The 16,818-nt window shown below is 40.2% G+C and overlaps 1 protein-coding gene across 7 annotated transcripts in view; it reads left to right on the top strand.

Moving 5' to 3' along the window:
* The window catches only part of ssbp2b (single stranded DNA binding protein 2b), a 441,186-nt gene that overhangs the window by 330,943 nt on the left and 93,425 nt on the right, over nt 1–16,818 (top strand). For 4 of the 7 annotated variants that reach the window (XM_078214848.1, XM_078214847.1, XM_078214852.1 and 1 more), the window contains 2 exons: nt 9,350–9,439; nt 15,208–15,291. In XM_078214848.1, the coding sequence (XP_078070974.1) occupies nt 9,350–9,439; nt 15,208–15,291 (174 nt within the window). Of the gene's footprint in view, nt 1–7,657; nt 7,737–9,349; nt 9,440–15,207; nt 15,292–16,818 lie in introns of those variants that run through there. The other 3 variants (XM_078214850.1, XM_078214849.1, XM_078214853.1) reach the window with 2 other exon arrangements.

Here is a 16,818-nt window from a genome sequence, read left to right as displayed (position 1 = left end):
ACCATGATTGAATGGTGGAGCAGACTTGATGGACCGAGTGGCCTAATTCTACTCCTATGTTTTATGGTCTTATGGTCTAATTTAATGTGGACTTTGTGACACACAAGCTCCATAAATTGTGTTCAAATAGATGAGGATGAAAATAAGAGAGCAACAAACCCAATTAAACTTGTTCAAATGCTGCACAACAGCAATCAACAAAGCAAATAAAATATTTAACTGTGTAAAAAACACAATACATCAGGGAATTCATTCTGAAGCTGCATAGTACTCTACCTGAATCATACCTTGAGCACTTTATCACTTCTTGATGCTGCAACAAAGGATATGTAAATGGCGAAAACCTCCAACCTCGCCCGCAACTGGGATTTTCTGGTGCCACTGCAATGAATGGGGTTTTGGCTGAGTAGCAAATTTTCCTTCTCGCTGACAGAGGGGAACGGGACAAACGGGATCGAAGAATCCCACACAGAAACTCAAAGCAGAGAAGAAAAGAGCTACGAGACTGTCCATAACCCAGATTTTAATCTTGTGCGCTTGGCAGGGATGGGCTATTGATTAAAATGACAGCTGGGTACTTCTTACTCTGCATCTGAAGCATTTGCGCTCATTGCCATTTTAATTGCTGATATTGGGGTCTTCAATTAATTCTTTATACTCCTCATTAATATTTAAATTTCTGGGTCTGGTGACTTTATTGAGACCCAGCATAATCTTCACTGCTGAACAAGGCAGTAATGCCCTATGCTGCAACTGCCAGTAAAACCTGGTGGAAGGAGGGTCGTGGCCGAAGTCCACTCGGGTTGATATCTTAAATTTTTTAAAGCTTTCTTATGGGCTGGATGGAACAGAAATGAACCTCCAGGCTTTCACAAACGAAACTTTGTGTCTTCCCAGCCTCTGGCTATGATTGTCCCTGGATTCCCTCCCAGCCCCCACACTGCATTGAGCCCTGTGCCGTGGAAAATCCCCTCCAGTTCTAAATAGTGGCCCCTGCTGTTCCTTGCTTCTGCTCAAGCAGGAGAATCCTAGGTCATTCAAATAAAGCTCCGAAGTCAAATCCTTTTTTTAAAAAAATTGCTTTAAAAATATTTCCTGGATATATTTAAAAATGGTAACTCGATAAAGTTTGATTAATACAGCTGAAAATGGGTTTGGCACAAAATAAAGTTTTAAGTCACAGTATTAATTCACCACCTCTGGGTAGCCTGATTTTAAATAACAGAAAATTGACTTTTAAAAAATGATGCAGAACTATTTTCTAGCCGGATTGGGGTGCAATCGTCAGATCTTTAAATATAAAAACAAATTATCTAAACTTTTTAAGCCGTCCATGCACCCAAAATATAGTTTAATTTTTGGAGCTTTCTCAAAGGTCTGCAAAAAAGCACAATTACTGGAAACCCTTAATAGTTATTAATTCACCCTGAGGGTATGGCCAGTTTTGAATGGCCTGTTTTAAGCATGACGCTTTTAAAAGTAGCCCAAAAGATCACAGAATTTCCTGTTGTGCTGAATATTTAACATTTTGCAATTTCTTGTGTTGTTTACATTGATAATTAGGCTGAAAACACATGACAATGGAATAGAAATTGCTGGCCCTTGACAATGTTCAATTTTGCATCAGAACTCAGGAATCCCATTGAAAGTATTTGAGATTCAGTGTGTGAAAAGGGATGTTATCAAATCACATCTGTATTCAGAATATTGACAAAAGCTTTGCATTTACCTTTCTTACTGTAATGCCAACCCGTGGTTCATGAGCTTTATTCTCTGTTGGTAGGCATTCAAATAGGGCTGTTGTCAAAGCATACCAATTTAATCCAAACTGTATAAGTTTTAATATTTATCTTTGAAGCACTTTTGAAGTATTACTGCACAGTTAGATGTATAAAAGGGGATCTTCATTACTCTAAGTAATTGTTTCATTTTATAGAAAAAAACCTTATTGCTCAACAGTAAGTTACCTAATAACCTTGTGAGGTTAGAACAGTGAGGGTAAGTTAGAATCCATTGGGTGGAATTCTCCCAAAAAATTTGAAGTGTTGCATTCACGCGAAAATTGGAGTAATTCAGTGGGAGTTCACACTAGAAACACTGTGCAATGCAGAGGTCATGATGTGGAGATGCCGGCGTTGGACTGGGGTAAACACAGTAAGAAGTTTAACAACACCAGGTTAAAGTCCAACAGGTTTATTTGGTAGCAAAAGCCACACAAGCTTTCGAGGCTCTGAGCCCCTTCTTCAGGTGAGTGGGAATTCTGTTCACAAACAGAACTTATAAGACACAGACTCAATTTACATGAATAATGGTTGGAATGCGAATACTTACAACTAATCCAGTCTTTAAGAAACAAAACAATGGGAGTGGAGAGAGCATCAAGACAGGCTAAAAAGATGTGTATTGTCTCCAGACAAGACAGCCAGTGAAACTCTGCAGGTCCACGCAACTGTGGGAGTTACAAATAGTGTGACATAAATTCTGATTCTAGGATCGCATGATAAAGACTCAGGAGGAAAAAAGCAGAAATATTTATGTGAAATAGTGTGACATAAACCCAATATCCCGGTTGAGGCCGTCCTTGTGTGTGCGGAACCTGGCTATCAGTTTCTGCTCCGCGACTCTGCGCTGTTGTGTGTCGCGAAGGCCGCCTTGGAGAACGCTTACCCGAATATCAGAGGCCGAATGCCCGTGACCGCTGAAGTGCTCCCCAACAGGAAGAGAACAGTCTTGCCTGGTGATTGTCGAGCGGTGTTCATTCATCCGTTGTCGCAGCGTCTGCATAGTTTCCCCAATGTACCATGCCTCGGGACATCCTTTCTTGCAGCGTATCAGGTAGACAACGTTGGCCGAGTTGCAAGAGTATGTACCGTGTACCTGGTGGATGGTGTTCTCACGTGAGATGATGGCATCTGTGTCGATGATCCGGCACGTCTTGCAGAGGTTGCTGTGGCAGGGTTGTGTGGTGTCTTGGTCACTGTTCTCCTGAAGGCTGGGTAGTTTGCTGCGGACAATGGTCTGTTTGAGGTTGTGCGGTTGTTTGAAGGCAAGAAGTGGGGGTGTGGGGATGGCCTTGGCGAGATGTTCGTCTTCATCAATGACATGTTGAAGGCTCCGGAGGAGATGCCGTAGCTTCTCCGCTCCGGGGAAGTACTGGACAACGAAGGGTACTCTGTCCACTGTGTCCCGTGTTTGTCTTCTGAGGAGGTCGGTGCGGTTTTTCGCAGAGGTCACCAGTGTGAATATCATTAGATTTCAGTATTCCGCCTGGGAGACTGAAACCAGCTGGCCTCTGCGCATGCACAGTGGCTCCGAACTGTCAGCCTCCTATTTACTGGTCTGCTCGATCACTGGCCAGCCTGGGACCCCCACCGTGCTGCCCCCCCCCCCCCCCCCCCGCAGTCCCCTCAAATATTCTCAGGCCGCCATCGTCCCGGACTGCCCCGATCTCCAGCTCCCCCCAACCCCCCCACCGGCAGCACCCTAACCTCTGGCAAACCATCTCCCCCACCCCTCGCCTCAGCCTGCCCCGATTGCTAGCCTTCGCCCAGCCCCCACCGATCCCAATGCAGAATGCGGGTCTTCCCACCCCCACAGATCACCCCTAGACCCCGTCTCAGTATGCCCCGTCCCCGATGGGCAGTGCCAAGGTGCCCCCTGGGTATGGGCACTTTTCCCCTTGGGCAGTGCCAGGGCGTCCTGGCTGGCACCGCCAGGGTGCCAATGCCCAAGGGCCCCTCCCTGCCACCTGACCCCCCTGGGAGCCCCCAATTGCTCCCCCTTCACTACAGCGGGGTCGGGCCACTAGCTCCCCGAAAGTGGGGAGCTAGTAATCCCCACTGGAGTGAAACACTCTCAAGGCCCGGAGAATTCAGTCCCGCTAATAGCCTTGCCTTCTTGCCGATTTCTGGCGCGATCTGACTGGCGCTGGGAGACGCTAGCGAATGCTCCCAGGAATCCTGCAAATTGTCCCCTGCTCAATTCTCCCGGCCCGCTGCATTAGAAAATTAGCGCAGTGGGACGGGAAAAATGCCCCATCATGTTTGCACTATGGATAGCTTCTAGGTTAATATGCTCTTGAATTTTGTTGTCACTACCTCTAAGTCCACTATTATGTTGATCTGATAGTATGTAAAGGTGAGCATTTTGGTGCTGTGTGCTCCAATTTGACCTTAATATTCAATCAATCAATTTCCCACCTCAACTACAGTTGGACATAATTCTGTTGTATATGGAAATTGAATTGATGAGAGCGAATATAAGTTTCCTGCCAGGGATATGGTCATCTATATTTCTTCAATAGAACTTAACCTTTATAAACAAAAATCCTTCATTTTCCGATGCTACTGGGAAATTCTTTGTTTCTTTCTGATTCCATTGCTGTTTTCTCTGGTTAATGAAGTTCATGATGTTTGTCCTGTTACTGGAAGTGGGAGATATTATAGTTTGTAGACCTGAATAGCTATGAGCCAGAGATCCTGCTGTTGACCTTGCTGAAATATGAGCCTTCATAGGGAAGGAGGCCATTGGTGGGTTCCCACTAGTGGATTTCAACTAAGTGTCCAATTTACGAAGCAGACCACAAATTGCAGTGTAGGTGCTGGACCTTGACAGGTGGTGGAAAGGCTGTGGTTATAATATTCTCAGTCTCATCATGTTACCACAGAATATTTGCACACTTATGCTGAGGTACGGAAACATTAACTTTATTGATAGACATCTTACTGTGAGCTACATCTCACCATGAGGTTGTGCAAGAGAGAGCAAAATCACAAGACATTGCATCACTCTAAATGATGACGTCTACTATAGTGTCTCATTAGTGTATCACACAGTTAGAATTAACCCCTTTTACTACTTATAAGCTCTGCCGCAGGGAGGCCACCTCCAGGGAGCTGGTGGACCTTTCCACTCATGGAAAAGTTCCTGTGACACTGCAAGAATGCTCCTAATTGGTACCCTAACCTCCCTAATTTGCTGCCTGCCTCCATGTTCCTCTTACCAGCCTGACCCTGAGAAACGCCCCTGGTGGTGGGAATTCATCAGGGAGCCATCCCAAAGTATGCATCCCCCTCTTTTCCTGCCCCCACCCCCAACTCCACGCTCACCTCCAACCCCCAGGAACCCCCAGGGCTAGGAAAATCAAGTCCCTAGTGTCAGGGCACTGATGTTTAAAAAAAAATTCAAAAATATTTTTATTCTGAAGAAAGATTGAGAGTGGATTTCATGTCGCAGTTTAAGCTGGTATAAGTTGTAGAAATTATTCAGAATAACACTTCAGGTGAAACTATGAAAACACAAGAAGGAGACTAACGTAAAATGTGATCAATAGCAGAATAGATTTCTGGGTAGAGATGCGAAGGTTAAAACAGTGGAGTCCTTTGGCTGGACATTGTGGACGATAGAGGTGGATGGCTCGGAAGATTGGGGCTGTAGTTCTTTCCTGCAGGGTGAGCTGGGATGGGCGCATTTGCCTTTCTTATCTACATATATCTTGTGATCTTGGATGAGGCTTGAAATACTATCCCTATGACTGAAAAAAATAAATTGCACACGCAGTTGCCTATGTAATTAAACATTTTTAAGTGACATAAAACATGTTATACAATAGAATTAGAGTGCAAAATTGATTTCAATTATGACGGAGATCTTTATAATGAATCTCTTTCCCGCCTTGTTATTTATGCAATCTATCATCTCGTCAGTTGCAAGAAGTAATTTATCGTTTCCATCATAACTTAGAAATAGATCACGAATCATGGTTTCTTACAGTGTATTTCATTCATAGTATTCATCAAGTAAGTATTATCTTAATTTTAAGAGTGAATTTTATAAATCAGCCCTCCATAATGCCATCTGGTCTCAGTGGTGATATCAAGTCCACGAAGTCTATTTTTTTACATAAAGGTGATAACATTTTCAAAAATTGAGTCGCTACAGGAAGTGCCAATCAGAGAGCATAGAAAGAGCCCTAATCCAAACCAGAGGAGAGCTAAGCAGTCTGTTATCAGCAGGCACAGAAAAATGGCTCAGCTATACCAGACCTAAATACTGTGAACAGGATGATGAACTGTGAAAGCTTCTTGCATGCACCTTGCATAAATAGGCCCAAGGCAAAGAAATTGCAATAGTCAGGAAAACGGATGGCAAATGCTCCTCTGATTTTATGATGATCAACTGAGAATTCGCAGACTTCTGCAATGCCTTATATGCCTCAGAATCCTGGGCCCCTTGAAAGGAATCAGATCAATAGCTCGATAACTTCCCATGTCACTTCCATTATTTCACTGAGACTGATTCAAAGTTTTTGGATTCCCCAATCTTTCTGGAGAGACCCACATGGAGATAAAAGACTTATAACCTGGAAGATCCTGAGACTCAACATGTTCACTATGAAGCTTTATCCGTCAGTAACTGAGTCACACAGTTGGTGAAGTTTCCAAATTTGCATTATCAGTCTGTGCTTGTTCAGCTGTTCTCAGCTGAGAAGTGCCCTCCCTTAAGGATGGTAACATTAGTTGGGATTCCTTTTGATCCCTGTATCTTCTGCCCAATATTTGGATGTTGGCAGAGGGCAGGATCGAGCTGAACAGTGATGACCCCACAGTTGAACACCCACTAGCACTCCCAGCCTAATTATGGATATTATGCTCAGTTTTTAATTGTTTTACTGTATTTTAAACATTGAAAATTGTGGGCTGAATTTTTAGGATGGCAGAGACTTGACCCTACCATCCAGAGAGTTGACAGGGAAGACATCTTGCCGACTCCAACAGATCCTCTGCTGTTTTACACTGTAATGAGTGTTGATTGGCAGCAAGCTGGACCTCCATCCTCATTTGGACGATGTCTGGCCTTTTGGCTGACAGCTTTCCAGCCCCTCCAGGCAAGTCGCTGCACTGGCCAGAAGAGGCACCGCAGCGACTTGCCTGGGACTGTTGGGACATGGAGACCAGGTAAGTAGCAGGAGTCCCAGGGAGGTTGCAAAGTTGGCAGTTTGCTGGATGTGGGGGGGCAGGTGGTGGAGGTCCTTGAGGGCAGGGTGCACCCAGAAAGGGCTTCAGATGGAGGTGCACGCCCCACCTTCTCGCCCAATATTGAAGATTTTAAACTTTTTTATTTCGCTCCGACCTATAACAGCCTATAAATTGAGGCTGGGTGGGAAAAGATCCTTAAGTAACCATTAAGTGGCCACTTAATAGGGACAAGTACGAGCTTCCTATCCAAGGCCCTGCCTGCCCCATCATAAAGGTGCTTCCAGGTCGGGGCAGGCAGGGAATCCCATAAATGCAATTTTACACTTCACTCCCTTCCCATCTTCTAAACCTGCCAGGGAGATTGTAAAATTCAAGCCTATGAATATCTTGTTACTCCTTAGTTTCAATCAATGTGAATAGCTTTAAGTTTCTCTCTTACATTTCATTTACTCTTTGCCTGCCCAATTACAAAATTGATCTAAACCAATATATTTTTTTTTCCAAACAGTTGCTGAACTTCGGACCTCATTCGTGGCTGGCCTTCTCTGGTACTGCTCCAGTGAATGGAGTTTTGGCTGCAACGCCAAGTTCTCTAATCTCACTTGCATCAAGGCAGGCACGGATGAGATCGGAGAATCCCGCCCACTGGCCTTGATTTTACCGGCACGCGAGCCCTGAAATCGGGGTGGGCGATGCTCAAAGAATGGCATTCTCCGTTGGTCTTGGGCGCGATCTTACAAGCCTTGGGCGGGCGTGCCGGTAAAATTCCAGCACTCCCTCATTCAATGTTGTCAGCAATGATTAAAAGTTTATATTTAAGTTTTGAATCCAGGATTATTGCTGCACACTAGGAACATCAGAATTCAAGCACTGACCTGTCCAGAACTCCACTCAATGTCAACTTCCAATTCACTTAGTCCCACCCCCACATTTTCCTCCCCTCTGTTTGATATTTCCTATTACTTCTAAACTGGCTTACTACCTCCAAAAATTTCAGTTAGATGTCCATCAAATGTGACATTTGTCAGGCACTTCCTGCATGTCCAACCATAACATCAGAATTCTATTTGTGTTGCCCATTAACCTACAAGGCTACAAACCATGGGTAGGAAAATAGCTATTTGTTGGCCAGTATTGACACGATAGACCGAATAGCCTCTTTTCATGCTGTATATTTCTATGATTCAAATTTGAAGAGGTTTGTTGTGAAGGATCCTTTCCTTCAAAATCAATTATAGATATTTCTCACTAAATATTATGTAGGAATACCCTGCTCATCTTTCTGCTGGTTAAATACTGACAGATGAATGTACTCTCTTCATCTTCTTTATAAGACATGATATCAATCTGGGAATCATAGTCAGCACATTTATGACCCAAACATGCATCTTGACTATACTGATAAGATTGATAGTAAGTCTCAGACTAAAGTCCTGAAATAATGAGGGCAATACCTCCTAATCTTTGAGGCATTAGGACATGCTGTAGAATTATTTGCTAAAATGCAGTCTTCCATCATAAAATGTGTCCAACCTGAAGTTGAAACTTCACCCCCTTCACCCTGTATCACCTAGGCTTTAATGACATACTGCCACTGCCTCTCTCTCCCCCTCCCCCCCCGCCCCTCCCCCAGAAATTAGCCGGAGATATTCTGTGATATGTCAGCCCTATTTCCCATCTGCCAAAACAGTGAACTTTCAGAAGCTTGAGCCTCAAATAGTTTCATACTTTGGCAAGAGAAAGGTATTATTGAAATGTGGCCACTTGCAACCCACGGGACAGTATTTTGGCTTTTAAGAGGTGGTGAACTCTGAAAAAGACACATTCAGTTACTTCCAAATTTGCCAATACCTCAAGAGTTTCAGTTTTACCAAACAAATTACAACTTGTCATTGTACATAACTTCTGCGTACAGCAGAATATAAGAGGACACTTTCACGATAATACACCAGACGTGCTGAATGTTACGCTGGCTGTTCCCTTCACGGATACCCCAACCTTTCACTCCAGTAATTGTATTGCGCAATTGGAAATGTTATTTTGTGACTATGGTAGATAGTGTGATTTCTGGTAAAATGCTCAGTTGTGCAAATTTAATAAATGATTTAGATGGCACAAATTGTTAGCAAAACCAGTCATTCATAGTAAAGAAGATTGGCCTGCTTTTCAAATAAGCAGCTGGATTTTTAAATATAGTTATGATTTTGGTATGTCTGTGTAAACGCTTGCTACACATAGAAGTTATATTTAGATTTGTTTTTGTCATAAGTTTAATTGATTCAGAGTATGTGTTATTTTATTCTTTGCACTTAGGAAGTATGCCAATTCCTTGTTACAGGATGTAATGACACAGGAGTTGCCTTTCTTTTCAGAGTGCAGCCGCAGCTCCCAGTCCAGTGCTAGGAAACATTCCCCCAGGAGACGGAATGCCAGTAGGCCCGGTACCACCGGGATTCTTCCAGGTAATAAGAGACTTAAGCAATAGGAAAAGGCTTTTCTTATGACTAAATGATTTCCAAAATAAGAATAAGAGAGCTGTGCGGAATCCCTCTAAATTATCACTGAAAAATATAATCTACTTGAAGCAGATGGTTGACGCCGAAACGCCTAGGATTACATGCATGAATCTGGGTGGGCTTTTATAAGGTTTAAATTAAACCACAGACACATTGAATTGTACATCTCCATTTGTTGATAATCACTTTAATATATATGTATTTTTTGTTTTTGAAGGAAATGTATCCCCTAAATTGGGGATATTAACGGTAGAATTTCTGATGCTGCTACTGTAAACAAAAATGTCCCTTCAAACCAAAGTCCTATTTTACTAACCCTGTTAGTGTTGCCATTTTGCAAATGTAGTACACTGATTAGATTGCAAACAGTCATTCCTGCCCATTTGTAACTGAACCTGGCTTCATGGGCAGTGTCGTGATGGACATCATTTCCCATTAGCATCTGTCACTTTGACTGAGCTGACGGGAATTTTTTTTAGCTTAATTCATTAACTATTCACATGCAAAGTGAAAAATTAATTCAAATACAATAAACACTCAGCTTATTGAAGACGCATTAAGCTTTGTATCTTAAAAAAAAAAACCCAAGAAACTGCCCTGTAAAGTTACTATCACTGAACCATGCTGACCAGCAATCTTCCAGCTTCAATCTCTGGTATTTGCTGACTGAGCTGAGTTTTACTATGGCAACCCTACAGGTTACAACATTACCACTGAATTAATAAGAAAAGATCAGCCGTAGTTGCTACTCCTCTGTAGTGTATAGTGATCTATACTGGGCGTGCATGTTCTGGGGAAGCCCACTGTCCTAGGATAACTGCAACATTGTGCTGCAGGGCTGGCCTCTGGGCCTGGAGAAAGGAAGGTCTGAGGATATGGGCTGTGGGGGTCTCCTTCTTTTCCTGTTCCACAAAAAATCAATTGAGCTTATCTTCTGGACACCTCTTCAGATGGCTTAAATCTCAGTAATGATGACTTTCTGCATTCAGTACCTACTGTTCATGAAAAGGAAACTAAGGAAGAGAGCACTCTTCAGCAATATAATTTCTGGACATATATTTGGTGCTCTTCACTAAAGAAGTGGACATAGCACATTTTCAGGTTGCATAAAACAAAGCAAATGTGTTTTTTCAGCTCCAGCAGTTGAGGGTTTTTACCTGAATCACCTGGGAGACTGTGCTTCATGTTCTCTACTCAAAAATAATAAAGCATAAACATGCATAATTAAAACAGTGAAAGTTGATGTAAAAGCAATATTATAAAATGGGTAGGCTAGATTACATATTCCTGGATCTGAATTGATGCCATATTTATCAAGGGTAAAGAGATGCCATGTGCCAAGGCTGGTAGATCCTTATTGTAGGTTCTTTCTCAGAATTTCCGCGCTCTTTGGGCTTCACCATTTATTTTTTGTCTGGTTTATTTGCTGTGCAGAGAGTTTTGTGGCAAATTAGTTTATTTCTCTGGGAAACGATCCATCGAATTGCTTTCTTTTATTCAACTAAAACCGGCAGCATCCATTACCAATCATTCATACTAATTATGCAGTGCTCAGTTTTGCAATTTAATCTGTGAGAGAAAATGGCAAATGAAAGTTTTTTTCACTGTTGTTGCTAGCAGTGAAAAAGGAAAGAAGGAAAAATTACACTATATCACTAACGATGTGCAATAAATTTCACTCAGGCTTGATGTATTATTTAAATTCAAAATATTCAGAATTTGACAGAAGGCCTGTTTTTATTTTCAACCTTACTTTGGATTGTATTCATTGCAGGTCAGAATGGCCTGCACTGAATGAAATTCCCCCCAGGGTTTATACTAAGAGCTGCCCGAGTCAGCTCATGCACCAGAAGATGCTAAATTACCTACCCACGCATGCGCGGAGTCTTGATTTCCAGCTAATATCAGCAGGAGGTTCTCATTCAACACAGTCTGATGCAAAAGGTCTTGCTTCATAGCCCCAGACATCTCCAAAGGGAAAAGCCCAGAGATTTTGCTATGATATGGAGGTCAAAATAGATAAATTCTCAGTATTTATAAGTTGCTACCGTTTTGTAGGTTTGTAAATAAAATGACAAATTTGGCATAAATTGTACCCTTGACTGATCTATTTCACATTTCCCATCTTCAGACCCTCATAACATCTTAAAATTCACAAACCATCAGTGAGCATGTTACCAACAGGATTTAACCATGTTTACCAATTCACCTTAGATTTGTTTTAATGTTCTTGTATTTCATAATTATTAAAATAATATGTATGCTTTGTAATTGAATAAGGACATTGACTTTTCATTGCAGATTTTCAATGTAGTTTTGCCACCAAAAAAATCCTCTCAAAATAGGTTAATATTTACATTCACAGCTTAATATAGTAAAATTGAGAACGCGTTTGTATCTGGCTCCTTGATAGTTTAGTGGAGTGTTATTGCCTCCTAGTGGGAAGTGATCTTCCAGTTAGTATACAGACAGAAACTAGTAAAGCAGCTCGTAAGATTGTGGTATTCAGCTCAATACGTTTATTTCTTCCCATCAAGTCAAGAAAATATTTTCAAATAATGTTTTTGGTATTTTTCCTTCCTTTATGTTGTCCAAACAACCAATATTCAACATATTGTAATCAAGATTCAATTCAATATATTTAGCATTCCTAATTAACATTTACGTTTAGTGAGCTCCCCAGCCATAAGTGTTATGGGGATGGGGGATATGTTTGCTTTATGACAGGCATCCATTTTATATACAGGGCACAGCAGACATGTGTGCACATGATATTTATGCAAGTACTCGCATGCAATTGTTTTGTTTGCTCTGTACTCTTGAATACTTTTTGAATACGACTGGTAATTATCTTGCTCACAGCAGTACAGGATTCCCTCCCGTTGTTCAGGTTTCTTGTATAAAGCATAATTTCAAGCTAAGAAGATGGACAGGAAACTTCCTACAAAGCACAATTTGAAAATTTGCACATGACACAAAACTTGGGAGTATTGTGACCTGTGAGGAGGATAACGATAAATTTCAAGTGGACATAGACAGGCTGATTGAATGGGCAGACGGGTGGCAGAAGAAATTTAATGCAGAGAAATATGAAGTAATTCATTTTTGCAGGAAGAACAATGAGAGGCATTATAAAATAAAGCATACAATTCTAAAGGGGATGCAGGAGCAGAGGGACTTAAGGGTATATTTGCATAAATCACTGAAGGTGGAAAGGCAGGTTAATAAGCATATGGAATCCTGAGCTTTTTTAATAGGGGAATTGAGTACAAAAGCAAGGGAATTATGATAAACCTGAATCAAATACTGGTTTGGCCTTAACTGGAGTATTATGTCCATTTCTTAAATTGTACCCATTAGTCGAAGGATCGAGGATCAGAGGACACCTATTTTAGGTCATTGGCAAAGAACAATGGCGACATGAGGACAAATCTTTTTACGCAGTGAATAATTAGGATCTGAAATGCACTGCCTGAAATTGAAGTGAAGGCAGATTCAGTCGAGGCCTGAAAAAGAGAATTGGATAATTACCAAAAGAAAGAAAAGTGCAGGGTGATGGGGACAAAGTAGGGGAGTGGGACAAGATGACTTGCTTTTGCAGAGAGCTGGCATGGACATGATGGGCTGAATGGCCTTTTCCTCTGTTGTAACCATTCTTTAATTCTAAGACAGCAATAGTAAGGAATTGATTGAGAGTAAAAGAGGATAACTTTCCCCCTCGTTATCTTTGAGAAAATGCTAAACTTTGACTTAACTCTTTCTGGATGGTGCAGGAGGGATATAGAATTTTTCGTTTTAAGAAATAATAGATTATTAATGAATATACTACTATTCTCTGATGAAGTATATTGTTACATCAGCATGTTGCTGTGTGCATGGTGCATTAGAACCTTGTATAACATACCAATTTAAAGAATGCCCAACAATAACCACCATTTTGATGTATCCCTATTTGAATTCAGTGAATAAACATCTATTTCTTTTCACTTTCATTAATAAATTACCTATTCCCAATGTGATATGAGTGGTATTATGCAATTTGAAAAATGACTGCTGCAATAATAATTGAAATGTCCCATGAAAGAGGGTGAAAGTGAACTGATTACAAGGAAATCTTACACTATTTTGCCATGACTGTAAGAATAAGCATGGGTTTCCAGGTGCTAGGTGATTGATAGCATCAATCCCAAGTAACTGGGTACCATATAAATGACAGGCCTATAGGTGAGCAAGGAAATTGTAACTGCCAGCTAAGTATATGGGTATTTTGAAAGGAACTGAAAAGGAGGAATGGTAGATGTCCTGGCTAGAATAAATTATATGATTGCCAGCAACCTTGGGCACTAAGAAATACTTTCCACCGTGCATTAAATGAATGTTCAGATATAATGAATATTTAGCATGCCAAACTGGTGTTCATTATATGTGGGGTTGACATTACTTTGAATGTGTGAAACAGCAGAATTATTAAATTATGCAATGGCAGTATGTAGTTTAATATAATTTATTTAAATGAGCAGAAATATGTTTAGACCTGGCTATTCACTTTTTTCTCCCCATTAAGGAATATTTTTGTTCCCACCATTCATTTACCCTGAGCTATGCACCATTATATGGCTGAGGGCCTGTTTGTATCTCTCTTCTTAATTCCTATGTGTAGCTTGGGGAATCACAGCAGTTGATTTGGGTGGCTTACCCTTGTGATGTGCAACCTGCTATGTTGGAAATCATAGCTATGAGACCATGTCCTATTATTCATCATTCACAACAGTGCAAATAAACTACATGTAATTATGTAATAATTTAATTCAATTGAGAATAATTTTAGAACAGCACACCCTCGACTACTGCTGATCCTATGCTAAACTGAGGTTATTTAAGTTTAGATGTGTTGTCAAGTAAATCAGTGGGCCTATAGGATTTGTCACTCATTAGTACTGAAATAGAGTCAAGCTTGCCTGGTGAAAAGGAGACAATTAGCAGTCAGTGTGTTTCAGGGTGGATTTTTTTCCCTTCCTCAAAGAAGAAAAAATGTTTGTGTATTGTTATCACTACTGTGATGATCACTGTGTTAGTATTTCTATCAATAACTCAAGTGCACTCAAACTGGAAACATACAATACACAATTTTAATGTGAAAGATCATTGGAGGTACTCCTGACCCAAGTCTCCCATGAAAGATGCAGAATAGGCCCATATCACTAGTGATCTATTCTTAATGTCATCTTAGTATTTAAACTTGTTCCTTAAATAATTTGATTATATGATGGCAGATCTTTAAATCGTTTCAGTGGGAGATTATGCTTCATAAACTGGAAAACATTTGAAAATAAATTAAAGTGCATTTTAGCCAACAATGAGAAGTGATGCAAATTTCCACAAATTTATATTCATATCTCATTGTTTGGCCGAACATGGCCTGTTCATAACACTTGTACTATACATCTTTATTTTTTCACTATTTATTTGAGGAATATGATGATTATATCTTTGGTTTCAGCCCAGTGGCATATTTGTTCCACAATCTAGGAAAGTAGGTACACATATTGGCAGAGCTATTAGTTGTTTACTATAATGAAACTTAACTGCTCAAGAATGAAAAGATTTTTAAAAAGTATAACCAATTTTCAATTCGATAAACTCTTAACAAAATTATTGACTAGCTATGTCAATAGTTGTGCTGCTGGCTAATTCATGTTTTCAATTATCTCTAGGGGCCACCAGGTTCACAGCCCTCGCCACATTCACAGCCTCCACCACACAACCCCAGCAATCCCATGATGGGACCTCACAGCCAGGTAGGAAGACACAAATAGCTAATCAGCACAAACAAACCAAGGTTGTTTCAGTGCCAGCTCTGATAGCACCTATATTTGTTCTTATTGCTTGTTAATTCATCACTTCCATCAGTGTTATGATTTGGTTCTTCACGTTTTTCTTTTTGTTTGCTGCACTGGTTTGTGTTCATTGTTTAATGCAGCTTGGTGAGAAATTTTAACTTTTCTCACTGGCACAACTCTATACATTTCCTGCTTATCATAAATGTTATTCCAGGTCAGATTAGCAGCTGCATTGTTTTAAGTATATCGGGGCTCTACCCTTTCAGCAGATAAATCAGTTGTATTGGTTTATTGTTTGAAGTAACTTTTCTGATAATTATTATATTTGGAATTAGCAAGTAATGTTTCAGAGCTTTAAAATAACCCATTAAACATTCAATTTTGATGAGAATTAATGCTAGAATATTATGTATTTTCATAAGTAGCTAAAGTAAAGTAACAGTTAAAGTCCAACCAAAGGTTGGTTTTTTCACACCAACAAACACTTGCATAAAAAGCCTGATACTCAATCGCAACCTATCAGATGTTCAATGAAAATGAAGATGAAACCTATGCCACTAATAAGCCTGGTTTAACAAGTTACTACTGAAAAGCTAAAATTAATACCATGTCGGTCTTTCAAATGTTTGTGCTTTTACTTAATTGAGAATAAAACACTGGCAACTGGTTTTAATTGCCTTCCCTGCTTCCCTAGCCCACCCTTACCCACATGCAGTTTGTCATTGATTCTGAGAAAACAATTGGCAGCCGTTTATTCAGCCTGAGTCCAATCATATTTGGTACCTGAAACTAATCTTGGATGACCCCAGAGTGCTGATGGCAACTGGAAACAAATGGAAATTGGTTTGTTTGAGGGTGTGCTGTGCTAAAAAGTTTTTTATCGATGTTTTTGAAAGGTCACCTTTAAAATAATTTTTAAAAAGTAGAGTGTGATTTTATGTTTGTAAATATTAGTTCAGTTTTTAATACTTAGCTTCAAAAATATGCATTTCTAAAATGCATTTTAAGCTGGTATTTTAAAGTTGAATGAATGTTCAGTATGGAGCTGGCCATTTGAATTTTATTTTTTTAATGAAATAGCATATTTTCTTGTGTCTAACTATTTTAAATTGCAGACTCGATATGTAGAATGTAATTTCAGGAATACGTTACTTGTCTATTTGACTCTGTTGCAGGTAATTATCCACAGGTGGATCCTCACCTGTTATCTATTACAGAATGCCTATTATTCTAGGCAACTAAATTTTTAATTAATGAAAAATTAAAAACAATGTACAAAAAGTCTGTGTATTTTTCATCAGTTGCCAATTAGTTAAATTCACGTAGGGAGGTCGCGCAGCCTAATTAGTTTCCTTTTAAAACTAAATGTTCCTTTAGAAAATAATTTTGTTAACACTAGATGTCACTTGTAATTACTTGTCTTAAAAGAATATCAGAAACCTGCAAAGATGTGTGGTACAGTACAATGAAGCAAACTGCTTCAGC

The sequence above is a fragment of the Mustelus asterias genome, chromosome 6, assembly GCF_964213995.1.
Source record: "Mustelus asterias chromosome 6, sMusAst1.hap1.1, whole genome shotgun sequence".
Lineage (NCBI taxonomy): Eukaryota > Metazoa > Chordata > Chondrichthyes > Carcharhiniformes > Triakidae > Mustelus > Mustelus asterias.
The sequence above is the reverse complement of the archived record's forward strand: the minus strand, read 5'-3'. Positions and strand labels throughout refer to the sequence as shown.